Source organism: Vipera berus (assembly GCF_964194415.1).
Source record: "Vipera berus genome assembly, chromosome: 12".
Taxonomy (NCBI): domain Eukaryota; kingdom Metazoa; phylum Chordata; class Lepidosauria; order Squamata; family Viperidae; genus Vipera; species Vipera berus.
The window spans coordinates 18,333,288-18,348,312 of record NC_138215.1 but is presented as its reverse complement, the minus strand read 5'-3'; the positions used below and the strand labels follow the sequence as shown (position 1 = coordinate 18,348,312).

The 15,025-nt window shown below is 44.5% G+C and overlaps 2 protein-coding genes across 2 annotated transcripts in view; one reads left to right on the top strand and one right to left on the bottom strand.

Annotated features, from left to right (window-relative positions):
* The window catches only part of CCDC33 (coiled-coil domain containing 33), a gene marked incomplete at its 5' end in the record, with an annotated part of 80,529 nt that extends 77,825 nt beyond the window's left edge, over positions 1-2,704 (top strand). The window contains 2 exons of the mRNA XM_081337243.1: positions 1,138-1,231; positions 2,426-2,704. Coding sequence (XP_081193369.1) covers positions 1,138-1,203 — 66 coding nt within the window. The 3' untranslated portion in view covers positions 1,204-1,231; positions 2,426-2,704. The remainder of the gene's footprint in view (positions 1-1,137; positions 1,232-2,425) is intronic.
* A 461-nt stretch (positions 2,705-3,165) lies between these two features.
* On the bottom strand, positions 3,166-10,135 carry CYP11A1 (cytochrome P450 family 11 subfamily A member 1). Its single transcript, XM_081337166.1, has 9 exons — positions 9,980-10,135; positions 8,901-9,056; positions 8,097-8,296; positions 7,304-7,507; positions 6,959-7,119; positions 6,309-6,475; positions 5,170-5,248; positions 4,543-4,737; positions 3,166-3,996 (listed from the first exon to the last, which is right to left on the bottom strand). The coding sequence occupies exons 1-9, from the start codon at positions 10,015-10,017 to the stop codon at positions 3,877-3,879; spliced, it is 1,320 nt and encodes a 439-aa protein (XP_081193292.1). The 5' UTR covers positions 10,018-10,135; the 3' UTR covers positions 3,166-3,876.
* Positions 10,136-15,025: the final 4,890 nt, after the last annotated feature.

Here is a 15,025-nt window from a genome sequence, read left to right as displayed (position 1 = left end):
AGATAAAACTTCTAGGTGGCTTCAGTGCTGGTACCCATGTCTAGAACCATCCAAGATGGTTTGCTTTTTTAGATGAAACATGGTTTCACATTGAAGTCAACCAAACAGGGAGCTGAACCTTCCTCCAGCATTAGGGATGGGACAGTGTCCATCACTGCAGCAGAATAACAGAATAACAGAATTGGAAGGGACCTTGGAGGTCTTCTAGTTCAACCCCTGCTCAAGCAGGAGACCCTAAGTGGGATTTTCCTCCAATGGGATGTTCCCATGTATTTTACCAGGAAACATAGGGCAGCCTAGAAAAGTCAGTGCCCTCCTAACCATACAAAAGCACTCCAAATTTGTTGGCAAATGTCCATTTTGCTCTTTGGGTTCATGGTGACCTAACCCTAACCCTAAGTCCGTGGTGGCGAACCTATGATTCAATCAATCAATCAATTTCAACTTCTCGCGGGGGAAAAAAAGGATCTCGCAAAGTTGGAATTGATTGATTGAACTTTTTAGTCCCATCCAGTCTGCTGTTATCACCACAGCCACGCCCACCCAATGGGCCACGCCCACCCAATGGGCCACGCCCACCCAGCACCCGAGGATACATAAGTGGTTTTGGGTTGCAGTTTGGGCACTCAGTCTCTAAAAGGTTCGCCATCACTGCCCTGTACCAATCCAGACAAGTGGCTGTCCAGTCTCTTCTTAAAACCTCCAGTGATGATGGAGCACCCACAACTTTTGAAGGCAAGCCTTTCCACTGGTTAACTGTTCTGTCAGGAAATTTCTCCTTAGTTCTAAGTTGCTTCTCTCCTTGACTACTAGTTTCCATCCATTGTTTCTCGTCTTGCCTTCTGGTGCTTTGGAGAATAGGTTGACACCCCCCACACACACACCTCTTCTTTGTGGCAGCCCCTCAAATATTGGGCCACTGCTATCATGTTACCCCCAGTCCTTTTCACTAGATTGGACATAGCCAGTTCCTTCAACAGTTCGTCATATGTTGCATAAGTAGCACAACCTCCAAACATCTATTCTTCAGGGTTAGGACAGAATTTGTAAGAAAGAATTTGGAAATGGAGACCAGCTTTTGATCTGAAGGAGAACCTTTGTTCTTTACCCTTTCACAAGTCTCCCCTTTATCCACAGGACGAGAAGGAAAGGAGAGCAGATGAAGAGAAGTACAAAAAATCAGGGAGCGTCATACAAAAGTAGTTAGTGAAAGGGCTGAATCTCCTTAGAGGTCAGTGTTAATTCTTAGCCACAGTTGTAAGCCAAGATTGCAGAGCTTTGGGTGGGGGGTGGGGGAGGAGGCCACATTGGTCCTTACAGGAATGCCTTGTAGACCAATCTTCCAAAGATGGAAGAATCGGGACAAAACCTGAGCAAAGAATATTGTCGTGTATTCTTTTAAAAAAAATCAGAGGAGAAAGATAAGTGATTAATCTCTGTGTTCATAAAGGTTATTTGTGGAAATGAATACCCCAAACCACTCTTGTTTTGTGTCTGAGGTTTCTCTGAATCACATTGCTCTTTCTTTGCTGGGGGGGGGGGGTTGTTTTAAAAAATTAACCTCATTGAACCCTACCACCTTGTTCTACTAAGAGGAAGTATTTTTTAACAGTCCCTGTCTTTCCAACTTCTCAAAATAAAACCATATCTAGTTTCAAACAGGGATTCCCAATTTTCCCACAACTGATGTTTGCTCTTTTCTCTTCCATTGATTATGGAAAATTACCGTTCTTGTCAAACACAATCAGTCTGAGGGGCTACCAGGCAGAGAGGGACCTTCCACAGCAGGGGGTCTTCAAACTTGGCCCTTTTATGACTTGTGGACTTCAACTCCCAGAATTCCTCAGCCAGGCACGCTGGCTGAGGAATTCTGGGAGTTGATGTCCACAAATCATAAAAGGGCCAAGTTTGAAGACCCCCTACTCCACAGCCTTTCTGGGGGAAAAGTTATAGGCCACGCTGGAGTAGTTGCAATATTGCTATTCCTGAGAAGGAGAAAAAGGCTGGCATTTTCCTACCATCAGAACTGGTTTGTTGCGATATAGCCAATCCTGTGTGTCTTGAACCTCAGCCAATGAGTGGGAATCTCCTCAGTGGGGAAAAAAACCTTCCCTGCAACCACGTTTTTGGTGGTTGTATAGAGTCAGCATGTCCTCAGCTCAGCCTGCTTTCACTACATTGCCATGAAGTTAGACTTGGGTCAAAGGCTGTCCACACCCAATGACGGGGGGTCTTCAAACGTGGCCCTTTTATGACACGTGGACTTCAATTCTGGGAGTTGAAGCCCACAAGTCATAAAAAGGCCATGTTTGAAGACCCCTGCCCAATGACATAGGATGTTTGGGTTGGGTCCACTGGTCCCCAGAGGGGAAGGACGAGGCAACAGTGAATTGCGTTCTGACGCCGCTTCTCCCATCCTTCCTAGAAACCGCATTAAATTAACACAACTCAAGAGCCATTGGAACCCACCGCCTTTGACGTAAGTCTGGGAAGAAACTCTGGAATTCTACCTGCTGCAGCAGAACAAAATCTCTATTGTGAAATATATACCGTTATATACCTCTTTCCTGGAGAGATGAGCTGAATACAGACTTCTCTGTAAAACTACCTTATAGTCTTGGTGCCTGTTCTGTAAATTTTGTACGGCATCTAAAGCGTCTCAGCCTTTTGAGTTTGCTAATGGCAGGTGAAGATGTGCCTTGGGAAAGAGGAGGAAGAGCGGACGAGATCAGCTGATTCTACTGCAGGAAAGTGACTGTGTATATCCTCTCACAAGGGACCCTCCCTAATATTTTGGACTATTAAAGGGGTGAGGGAACGAGATACCCTTTCAGACTTCCAGGATTCTATTCATGTACCACAAAGCTAGAGATTCTGGGTGTCATACGAGCTGATTTTTTCCCCCTACTTCTGTTCTCATTTATCTGCATGCTTAGCCAACCCTTAGGTCAATGGTTCTGTTTCGAAAAGTGAGTCCGTAGCAGTCATCTTTCACTGACTATTATTATGACCTTAGTTTTCTGACTTGGCTATAGAATGCTCAATTTCAAATTTTAGCTGAGCATAAGAAAAATCCTGGTTGGAAATTGCAGAGAAGGTCTGGCCATCTAACTGTGGTTACTTTAAAACTAGGACTCCTCCATTATTTCCTCCGTTGGCCTAGGTTTTCAGGATGGGCTGTCTTTCAGGAAAAGAATAGTTCTCCTCATCTGCTAGAGGCGTCCAATGCGGTGGTTCATCAGAAGACTTGGAATGAGGAAAAGTACTTTATTTCATCCAGCACACATAATTCACATATAATCACTCGGAAGGTTGTAATGGCCGTGACAGAGCTATCATTAATAAAGGACTAGAGAAATGGACAGAGAAGAGGTCAACCAGAAGATGTAGCCTCTGTCTTCAGAAGTAGCCTTCTACCATTGGCCAAGAGGAGAAATCAAGAGTTGAGAGAACTTATAAATGTCATATCTTCTTTGAAATCTTCCCAGAGGGAATCTGGTTGGACATTATGGAAAACATAAAGATGGATGAGATGGAACATCAGTCCAGCTAGAAGCTACTTCCATCCAATGAGAAGGGATCTTCTTAAACCTAGTAATATTAAGCCTGGTAGAGTGCTCTGTGTACAGGAAGATCTGGACAGAAGAGCCTTCTTTTTTCTTATCTCAACTGTATTTATATGAGTAAAAAATGAGACCAAAAGCCAGAACATTCTTCTGCACTCCAACCTTTGTTTGATTTCTATATTTTTAGTAAACATCGGACATCGAGAACACCATTGGACTGTGATCCTAAGAGCTGGGCAGGCAACGCCATCCTTTCTCCGAGTGTTTTGAAAGAGACAACAGATGCTTGTGGAGAATTTCACCCAGTTCATTAATGGGATTGATGAGGCCGTAGCGTCAGATAGATTGGTTTCTCTGGAATCAGGATAAGGCCAAAAGTGGTACCCACCTCCACGCCTCTCTTTATTTCGACCTTGAATTTTTCCAGCATCTGAGGAAGGGGGAAAAAACAAGAGGAAGTCATACATCCCTACATAGCAAGGATTGGCCAGTGTCACCTGAGTTCTTGAGCCTGGTTGTTTTTTTGTAGAGGTTTCATGACCTAAGTAGGTAACATCATCAGTGCTAGAAAGAAGTGAGGGGAGGAAGAGGAGGAATGCTGTGGGGTCCTTGATGCTCTCTGAGCTTGGTTGTTTTCTTCAAGACATTTCATGACACAACTAGATAATATCATCAGTGCATTGATGATGTTACCTAGAAGATGTTACCTAGTTGGGTAATAAAATATCTGCAAGAAAACAACCAAGCTCAGAGAGCACCAAGGACCCCACAGTTCCATCCTGAGCTAAAGAAATATTCTCTTCTATCATCACCTGATTTGGCCCTGATCTGCCAAGTCATGATTCTTATTCAATCTTCTAAAATGGTAGCTGAGGACTTTCCCAGACATATATGTGTAAGACAGAGGACCAGCCCACCCTCTCCATATTTCTCCAGCCTGTCTTCCATTAGGAGTCGGTGGCAAAACTGGACTCACATGGATCAAAAACAGCTGCATCTCCATCTCGGCAATTCTGCGGCCAAGACACTGACGTGGCCCAAAGCCGAAACTTAGTCCTCTGAAATATTTGGAGTCCTCAGTCTTAATCCATCTTTCTGGGTTGAACTGCAGAGGTTTGGAGAAAAATCTGGAATCCCGAAACATGGCATAAAGTCCCACCTGGACTAATGTCTGTGAACAAAAGATGGGAAGGAAAAGCCAATAAATCAGAGTTGATGACTTGTATCTAGATTAAAAACAGTATCAGCCAGAATGACTTCCAGCAACTTCTAGATGTCTTCAACCATCCTTGGGCCAGCGTGCTATTAATGAGGACAAGCTCACCACCACAATAGGTCAGGTGATGCTAGAAGACAATACAAGTCACCAATGGGAACATGGTCCCAAACCAACACACACACACACACACACACACACACACACACACACACACACACACATAAGTATGGAATAATGTGTTGCACTGCTTCAGAGTGTGGAATGCTCCTTGTGCAATATCAAGTGAATGACTGTCTTCAACTTCAGAACTTTGGAGACAAGGCAGAATTTGAAACATTGTTAAAAACCACCACCACCCTCATTATCAGCGTGCTGATTACTCACATTGGTTGGGATACGGTAATTTTGAAGGACAATCTCTTGAGTTGTGTATCTCTGTAACGTCACTGCAACTGGATGGAGCCTGGGTTGAAATTGGAGGAAGAAGAGAGATCTTTTATCATCTAAAAATTTTTTTTTCCATCCTAATCTAACATAGCATGAAACAACAATTATAATGGCAGAAAGTGAAGAAGAACTAAAGAGCCTCTTGTTGCAGGTGAAGAAGGAGAGTGCAAAACTTGGGTTGAAACTTAACATTAAGAAAACCAAGATCATGGCATCTGGCCCTCTCAATTCCTGGCAAATAGATGGGGAAGAAATGGAGGTAGTGACAGATTTTATTTTCCTGGGCTCCAAGATCACTGCAGATGGGGACTGTAGCCAAGAAATTAAAAGACGCTTGCTCCTGGGGAGGAAAGCCATGGCAAATCTAGACAGCACACTAAAAAGCAGAGACATCACCCTGTCAACAAAAGTGCGTATAGTCAAGGCTATGGTCTTCCCAGTTGCAATGTATGGCAGTGAAAGTTGGACCATAAGAAAGGCTGAGCGCCAAAGAATTGAGGCCTTTGAACTGTGGTGCTGGAGAAGACTCCTGCGAGTCCCTTGGACCGCAAGGCGATCAAACCGGTCAGTCCTAGAGGAGATCAATCCTGACTGCTCTTTAGAAGGCCAGATCCTGAAGCTAAAACTCAAGTACTTTGGCCACCTAATGAGAAGGAAGGACTCGCTGGAGAAGAGCCTAATGCTGGGAAAGATCGAGGGCAATAGAAGAAGGGGACGACAGAGAATGAGGTGGCTGGATGGAGTTACTGAAGCAGTAGGCGTGAGCTTAAATGGACTCCAGAAGATGGTAGAGGACAGGAAGGCCTGGAGGAATGTTGTCCATAGGGTCGCGATGGGTCGGACACGACTTCGCAGCTAACAACAACAGGCAACCTGTGTCCCTTTGGGATATGGTTTCCAACACATTGCCTGACCAGATTCCTCAACCTCTTCAATTATACCTTCTAATGTACTTGAAAAATGTTTACAAATTCAGGGACATATTCCGAGATGAACATGTCTTGAAAGTAGCCCATGTTGAGCTGTGTAGCACATTCAGAAATTAGGAGTTGACCACGGGAAATATTTTTTTTGACCTTAGTGTTTCTTTGATGGCTGCTTTGATCAATGGGGTTGACTTCATCATCTTCACAACGTCTCCCTGGGACGATGCTCTGGCTGCAGAGATTTCGGATCTCAGTTCTTCTTGAAGGTGTGGTGCCCGCGCGAGTTCATACAGAGCCCACTGGAGGGTGATGGAAGTCTGAAAATACATCACATCAGCCCATGAGTGTTTTCTTAAGTGTGCCTTCTCAGCCACCCCTGCAAAAATGTGTGTGCTTCCCTTGGTGCAGGGCTGTCCAAACTTGTGGACTGGCTGGGGAATTCTGGGAGTTGAAGTCCACAAGTCTTAAAGTTCTCCAGTTTGGAGAGCCCTGTACAAGATTCCAGGTTCCTAACTGGACTGGAGTACCTCTGGACCTTCTTAATGTTTTAGGTCCACCAATTTATCGAGGTAGAGTGGCCACCTCTTTAATTTAGCTCAGACAGAGGAAGAGAGGTTTGAAGTGGCTGGAGATATGGAATTAAAGAAACCATCAGTGAGCAGAGGAATGCTCTGAATGGTTTTAATGAGCAGAAGAATGCAAAGACCACTGATTCCTCAGAGACTCTTGTAAAAACCTTGAATAGAATCAAAGAAACCATTTGAAGGGGACATCATGAACCTGTCAAGGTCTCTCCTTACCGTGTCCACCCCTCCTGCCATCATCTCAGTTATGCTGGCTTTGATGTCTTCTATTGGCATCTTGTTCTGTACCAAAAGACTACAGAGAATGCCTCGGTACTCTTTGGCACACTTCTGGTTGAAGCAGAGCTCTTGGTAGATGTTCTGTATACATTTGTCAGCTGGTGAGATAGAGACATCATGATAGACGTACAAATAAATGCAATACAATACAATTTTATTGAAACAAGAACATCACTGTGGAAGCTTCCTCACCAAGTTCTCACCAGACTATCAACTTTCTATCCTGTCCCTTGGTGAAGGTTGGAAGTGCACAGGTTCACACAACCATCACAGGTCACTCACCATGCATGAAGATGATATCCCAAGCGTTGACGTGGTCCTGCCAAAATTTGGAATTGATCCTGCGTAGAAATTCTGGCGGTATGTACAACATGGGTGCAGTGGAATTAAACATCAAGGTGATGGCATCAATGAATCTCTGTGCCTCAGGGTCAATGAAATCCTGAAGAAGTCCCAACCGGGTGCCGTAGAGGACATTGCATACAGCTGTGGGAAGAGAGAGATGGAGAAGATGGATGAAGATATCAAGGCCGTGTCTCCCACTGGGGCAGAGATGACCTTCTAATGAATTTGCTGCACATCACATCTGTTCCTGTGGGGTCCTTGATCTCTGAGCTTGTTTTCTTGCAGACGGTTCATTACCTAACTTGATCACATCATCACCACTGATATTGTTACCTAGTTGGATAATGAAACATCTGCAAGAAAACATCCCAGCTCAGAGGGGGCCAAGCACCCAACAGTTCAACCCTGAGCTACAAATTCCCTTCTATCAATGCTTCTGTTCCTCAAGAAGTGGGTGGTTCTCTTCCTTCTGACCCAGATTACTGAATTAGTGCATTTTCTGAGTTTGCACATACTGTATGGACTTGCACACTCCACTAAACCTTAAAGTAAGCCAATGGGCTCTTTTGCAGCTCCAGCAAAGCACCTTCCCCAAGGCCTGCCAACAGAGCTAAGCTAAAATTAAAAGGGCCCAAACTGAAGTCTGTCGAGGAGAAAAAAGTACGTGGTTGCCTAATTCTTGAGCTGCCCCCTCCACCCATCCCAATCCAACTCTTTCCCTTCCACTCACATTCCAAGGCAAACCGGAAAAGCTCGTGGGTCAGGTCAGTTGTCCATTTATCTTGCGGACTGCTTCCAACCTTTATCTCCATCCGCTTGACAAAATCCTCCCCCACTTCGTTCAGGAGAGGTATGAAGTTATCCGTGACTTTGAGGGACATGGCTTCTTTGTTCAGGGCTAGGCGATCCTGGCGCCAGCTGTCTCCTTTCCTAGAAGGTAGGAAAAAATAAGTAATCCCAAGGTTGTTTCGCTCATAATTTCTCCAATTTCTCAGCTCTTTTTTTACCTTTGGGGGGGCGGTCTCCCCATTTGCATTAAATCACAAGGGGGAACTTTTTATGACTCCTTCCCCAGCACCCTTTTCAGAGAGGGGCAGCTGAGCAGCCAAGGGAAGCATAGCAAAACCCTCAACTACAATCATGTGAACTCATTAGTGGCCAAAGAAATTCTCAAGAAATTCTAAAGCAGGGGTCTTCAAACTTGGCCCTTTTATGACTTGTGGACTTCAACTCCCAGAATTCCTCAGCCAGCGGCTGCAGAATTCTGGGAGTTGAAGTCCACAAGGCATGAAAGGGCCAAGTTTGAAGACCCCTGTTCTAAAGCAAGCTGAAGAAGAAATGGAGAAATAAAATACTCTTCCCCCCCTCCCCATGACCAAATAACCCTCAAGTTCACGTGAGCTTCAGATTTCTCTTTTTTCTGAAGCATCTCCAATCCCAACCCCTTGGTTCTGGTGTGGGGTTCAGGCTTGGCGGCCATTGTCTCATCACAAAACCTCTGGGCTCGTCCTACCACATCTTGGGGGCTTCTTACTTGAGGAGAACCCCACAAGGCTTGTTACGGAAGTCCCGATAGGCGATCCAAGGGGGCACAGTAAATCTCTCCGGGTACAGTCCTTCAGATTTGAAGAGGATAGCGGCGTCCTTGGGATCGATGATGTTGATGCTCTCGTAGCTGCCCAGTTTCTCCCTGTGAAGACATGGCACCATCTCATTTGGGGCATTAAAGACTGGACGGTGTCACAGGTGTGAAGTTATTTAAACTGAAATCTTGAGGCAGTCATGGGTGCCCAGTTTCCTCCAGTAATAATAGCAGTGTTGGGTTAAAGAATGGGAAAGAAATGATCTCCTCTCTGAGCTTGCTTATTTTCTTGCTGATGTTTCATTACCTAACTAGCTAACATCATCAGTGCTAGAAGGGAGTGGCATTCATTGAGTGTAGGAGAAGCAAAGGGGGGAGGAGGAGGAGGAGGAGGAGGAGGAGGAGGAGGAGGAGGAGATGTTGAAAAAAACTCTGTGAGATGTTTAAAAGAAATTGTCGGAACCGATCACTTTTCAAAGATCTTGAGTGTTCATTAGGAAGGACAATCCCCTGACTTTCTGAATCATAACGTTAGTTTTAAATCCTGTATTTCCCATTGCAATATCCTTTGATGAAGACTAACAGGGCAATCAATAGAAGAAAATATGTGTAGCTCCGGATTGAACTGTGGGATCCTCGGTGCTCTTTGAGCTGGATAGTTTTCTTGCAAACATTTCATTACCAAACTAGGGAGCATCAGACAGGGTTACCTAGTTTGGGCAAAGAAACATCTGCCAGAAAACCCCCAAATTCAGAGAGCACCAAGGACCCCACAGTAACAGAGGAGTGTTTGAAGCAAGAGAGAGCCAGATAGACAAAAAGAGGTGAATTGTTGCAAACTTTCACGGGGGAAACTAGCCAGTAATTTAGTTCCAGAAAGGAAAAACAAACCGGTGTCTATTAAACCTGAAAACCGTCTTGATCAAAGTGGGAGAGAGTATTTTACTTTGAGGAAGAAGAATGGGAAAAGTTTGGGAAAGGAGGCAGAATTCCACCAGATTTAAGTGACCCCACCACCACCACCACCTTACCTGTAAATAGGACCGAAGGTCTTAAACCTGTCCACCATAACGTTGTGAATGTTGTGGAAGCCATCGTCCTTCCAGAATTGATAGAGATTAAACCAACTGGATTTCCAGTTTCCTGGCAAATCGCTGAATGGCTTCAGTGCGTTTTCCCGGGCTGGAGCCAAAGGTACCTCTCTGGAAGCTGTATGGAGTTGGAGAAGGCCAGGACTAGATGCATCTTCAGGGCAGAATAGGGCCCGTAAAGGATTGGAGATGCCCAAAGCAGGAATGAAAGGATGGGGCCTGAGCAGCATTGCCACAGCAAAAGAGGAGGGGGGGGAAATAGGGAGGGGAGTCAGAAGCAGCCTGGAGGCAAAAAAAAAATCCTTGAAAATGATAGGAGGCCTCCAAAACTCACAAGTTTTATAGCCAAGGAATGGCTTGTTCAAGGATGAAGGTTGTCCAATCAGACCCGTTCTGAAATCCTAGCCTATCTGCTCATTGCGTTTTTCAAAACATATAAACACAGCTTCGCGCACACACAAACACAAGCATACATCACAAGGAGACTTGTTACCTTTAGAGCTTTTGTTAAGGTTGAGGTTTTGTTTTTGTTTTTTTCTCTCCAGTCCAATGATATAGATACGATAAAGAGAGATGAGAGAGAGAGAGAGATGAGATAGATACGATAGGTAGATAGATAGATAGATACGATAGGTAGATAGATAGATAGATAGATAGATAGATAGATAGATAGATAGATAGATAGATAGATAGATAGATAGATAGATAGATAGATAGATAGATAGATAGATAGATGGATGGATGGATGGATGGATGGATGGATGGATGGATGGATGGATGGATGGATGGATGGATGGATGGATAGATGATAGATAGATAGATAGATAGATAGATAGATAGATAGATAGATAGATAGAGATACATGAGAAACAGACAGACAGACAGACAGAGATGAGAGCTTGCGATGCACCAATAACTCAATGTTCAACTGAAAAATATTGTGGATGATCTTAAGCCAGCTTCTCCCTGTCCTGCCTTGTAAGGGAAGAGTCACATACACACAATATCCCTACCACTTTATGAACCTTTGGGCAATGTGAGTTTCAAAGAAGGGTAGGAACACCCTTAAAAACTCATAATCTTGGTAACTCCCGTCAGTAGGGATTAAGTAATTCTGAAGAACAATGTCTCGGCTGGGTATCGTGGTAGTGTCGTGATAACGGGGTGGTCTCTGAACTTGGTTGTTTTCTTGCAGATGTCTCATGACCCAACTAGGTAACAACATCATGCCTTTCAGGTGAATCAGGCCCCAAACCTCATAAGCTCATACAACTTTTAGGCAAAAGCTTCAAACTTTTCCCCCAGGTTGGGGGACAACAATTTGGAAAAAGCATTGCTTTTTCTTCTTCCGAAGAGCAATATGTTCACAAACCAAACTCATTCACAAGAAAACATCGGCCCTACGAAGTTTGGCCGTCCTTGGGACATCCCTGTTTTGGGTTCATGGAGCTAGCCTGTCTCTGTAATGTTCTACTTAAGAAAAACAATGAGAAAACCTCATTTCCCTGGGGCATCTCAAAGGAATCAAAATTGGTACCAAAGATCACGTTTACCAACAGACAAACTTGCTTGAAGAGTTTGCAGGAGGCAAAGAAAGAACTCAGCGTTCCAAAAGAGAGTCAGAAGACTGCGGTCCTTAAATATCTGGATAGCGAGCAGAACATTCTGACTTGCAATGACCACATTTGAAGATAATTTGTTCCCTGGTAATGAGTAGTTCTCATGTTTTTATGTCATGTAGATATCACAGCTGACTCATACTTACTTTTGACATAAAGTGACCTTTGCTGATTTATTAGAAATTTTTTTTAAATTTCACATAAGGTAAAGGTAAAGGTTCCCCCACACATGCGTGCTAGTTGTTTCCGACTCTAGGGGCCGGTGCTCATCTCCATTTCAAAGCCGAAGAGCCAGCGCTTGTCCGAGAACGTCTCCGTGGTCATGTGGCCTAGATGCCAAAGGCGCACGGAACGCTGTTACCTTCCCACCGTAGTGGTCCCTATTTTTCTACTTGCATTTTTTACGTGCTTTCGAACTGCTAGGTTGGCAGAAGCTGGGATGAGTAACAGGCGCTCACTCTGTTACATGGCACTCGGGATTTGACCCACCAAACTGCCGACCTTCTGATTGACAAGCTCAGCGTCCTAACCCACTGAGCCGCCGCGTCCCTACTAGTGTCCAATAGCCCAAGCTAATTACAGGATGTAACGTAACCGTCCTCTCTACAAAATCCCCTGTAGTTTTTATATTCTCATTTTATTTCCCCCCCACACCTAGTTAGCAATGAAGTCACCAGAGAAGTTGCTTGGTTTGAATCCCAGTTAATCATATTCTCCAGCCTTTGGAGAATAGGTGGACCCCCTCTTCTCTCTGGCAGCCTCTCAAATTTTGGAAGAGTGCTATAATGTGATTAGGGGTGACATCGTAGCAGTGTTCCAGTATTTGAGGGGTTGTCACAGAGAAGAGGGGGTCCACCTATTCTCCAAAGCACCTGAAGGCAGGACAAGAAACAACGGATGGAAACTCATCAAGGAGAGAAGCAACCTGGAACTAAGGAGAAATTTCCTAACACTGAGAACAATTAATCACTGGTGCAGCTTGCCTTCACAAGTTGTGGGTGCTCCATCACTGGAGTTTTTTATGAATATGCTGGACAACCATTTGTCCTGAATATTATAGGATCTACTGCTTGAGCAAGGGGTTCGACTAGAAGACTTCCAAGGCCCCGTTCAACTCTGTTACTCTGTATAAGTGATAAGGTAAAAGGGCTGCCAATTGTGTCTAGACCCTGAAGCTCAGCTTGAGTTTGGCTTTGTTGATCTTTAGATAGAAATTCACAGAGAAATCCTACAGTAGAATGCTAGGTTGGAAGTCGAAAAAAAATCCCTCCCCCAAAAGACCACTTCTGTCTTTAGAGCAACCTAAAAGTACCTAGTACAGATTTTATTTTCCTGGGCTCCAAGATCACCGCAGATGGGGACTGCAGCCAAGAAATTAAAAGACGCTTGCTCCTTGGGAGGAAAGCCATGGCAAATCTAGACAGCACACTAAAAAGCAGAGACATCAACAAAAGTGTGTATAGTCAAGGCTATGGTCTTCCCAGTTGCAATGTACGGCTGTGAAAGTTGGATCACAAGAAAGGCTGAGCACCAAAGAATTGAAGCTTTTGAACTACGGTGCTGGAGAAGACTCCTGCGAGTCCCTTGGACTGCAAGGCGATCAAACCGGTCAGTCCTTGAGGAGATCAACCCTGACTGCTCTTTAGAAGGCCAGATCCTGAAGCTGAAACTCAAAGACTTTGGCCACCTAACGAGAAGGAAGGACTCACTGGAGAAGAGCCTCATGCTGGGAAAGATTGAGGGCAAGAGAAGAAGGGGACGACAGAGAAGGAGGTGGCTGGATGGAGTCACTGAAGCAGTAGGTGTGAGCTTAAATGGACTCCAGAAGATGGTAGAAGACAGGAAGGCCTGGAGGAACCTTGTCTGTGGGGTCGCGATGGGTCGGACACAACTTCGCAACTAACAACAACAACAACAAAAGTACCTATAATAAGCAAATTAATTAATTTTGCATTGCCATCAATCAATCAATCACCAATGAAACAAACAAACATCCTTATTCTCTCCTTCTGCAGCTTAGTGTGATGCAGGATCCAAGAGGCCTCTTTCTTTTTTTAACCACACGATGGCAGTAAACATCTGCAAACATCTGCAAACAGCCAGAATCTTTCCTTCTATAGGGTGCATTCGTATCTCTGTCTGCTATTCAGATAGGCAAGAACAGACGGGACAGGGATTGCAATTCCAGCGGTCACCAGGATTTGAAGGCAACAAATAAGTCACAGTCCTATAAATTGTAGCTGCAGCAGCAACGGGAGAATTTTCAATAGAGTGTAGAGAACATCTTTCAAGTCGAAAGAATCAACAACGGGAGAGAAATCTACAGGATTTGGTGAAAACAGTCAGGATGGGGACCGTCATGCCTGTTTTTTGGTTTATTATGGCAGAAAATGGGTTTTTTTTAAAAAAAAATCAGTTGGAGCCCAGAGGGGACAATACAATCCATACAAGCAACCAAAGCATTTGGTGAGAAAGTACAAACGTACAAAAAGGAGATCTAAATAATGAGGAATTTCCTGACAGTTGGAATAATTAATCGGTGGAAGACTTTTGCCTCCAGAAGTCATGGGTGCTGCAACAGTGGAGGTTTTTAAGAGGAGATTGGATAACTATTTGCCTGGAATGATATAGGGCAGGAATATCTGGCTGGAGAATTCTGGAAGCTGAAGTCCACAAGTCTTAAAGTTTCAAGGTTGGATACCCCTGATATAGGATCCCTTGCTTGAGCAGGGGATTGGACTAGCCCAGAGGTCCCCAACCTTTTGGGCACCACGGACCAGTTCCGTGGAGAGAGGTTTTTCCACGGACCGGAGAGTGCGTGGTTTTGTGTGGTGCCTGCCTCCCACGGATGAGGCTTCGCTTGTTTGTACGGACCGGTTGCTGGCATACCATGGCCCGGTACCGGTCCACGGACTGGGGGTTGGGGACCCCTAGACTAGAAGATCTCTAAGGTCCCTTCCAACCCCATGGTTCTAATGTTCTACTTTTCCTGCAGGACATAAATACCTCGATTCCCTGGGATACAGAGAGCACCAGATTAGGATCAAAAAGTAAAGATCAGACGCGTGCAAGCAATCAGCAAATTTTCTAGACTTTATTTCCATTTCAGTCACTACAGAAAGTCACTCACTGGATTTCACTGGTAATTGAAAGTCAGAAATTTTATTTTAGGGAAATCTTATGGTGGAAGTTCAGCAAGTCAAACGCTGAAAGGTAAAGGTGCCATAAAATATGCACGAAAAATACCGAACAGTTCTGGAGATCCTTAAACAAAGACGTTTTCCACTTCAGAGGTGTATTCCTATTTTTAGCCCTCTCCACACGTGCCTTCCTTAATTATTTCCAGAAGCATTATTGTAATTACTGC

Bases quoted from the DNA above. Each gene is read 5' to 3' on its own strand.
- CYP11A1 (XM_081337166.1), bottom strand. From the start codon at position 10,017: ATGGTGGACAGGTTTAAGACCTTCGGTCCTATTTACAG. The intron at 8,297-8,900 runs GTAAGAAGCCCC...CCTACCTTCTAG, and splicing joins CCTTGTGGGGTTCTCCTCAA to GAAAGGAGACAGCTGGCGCC. The intron at 5,249-6,308 runs GTCAAAAAAAAT...ATTTCAACCCAG, and splicing joins GCCATCAAAGAAACACTAAG to GCTCCATCCAGTTGCAGTGA.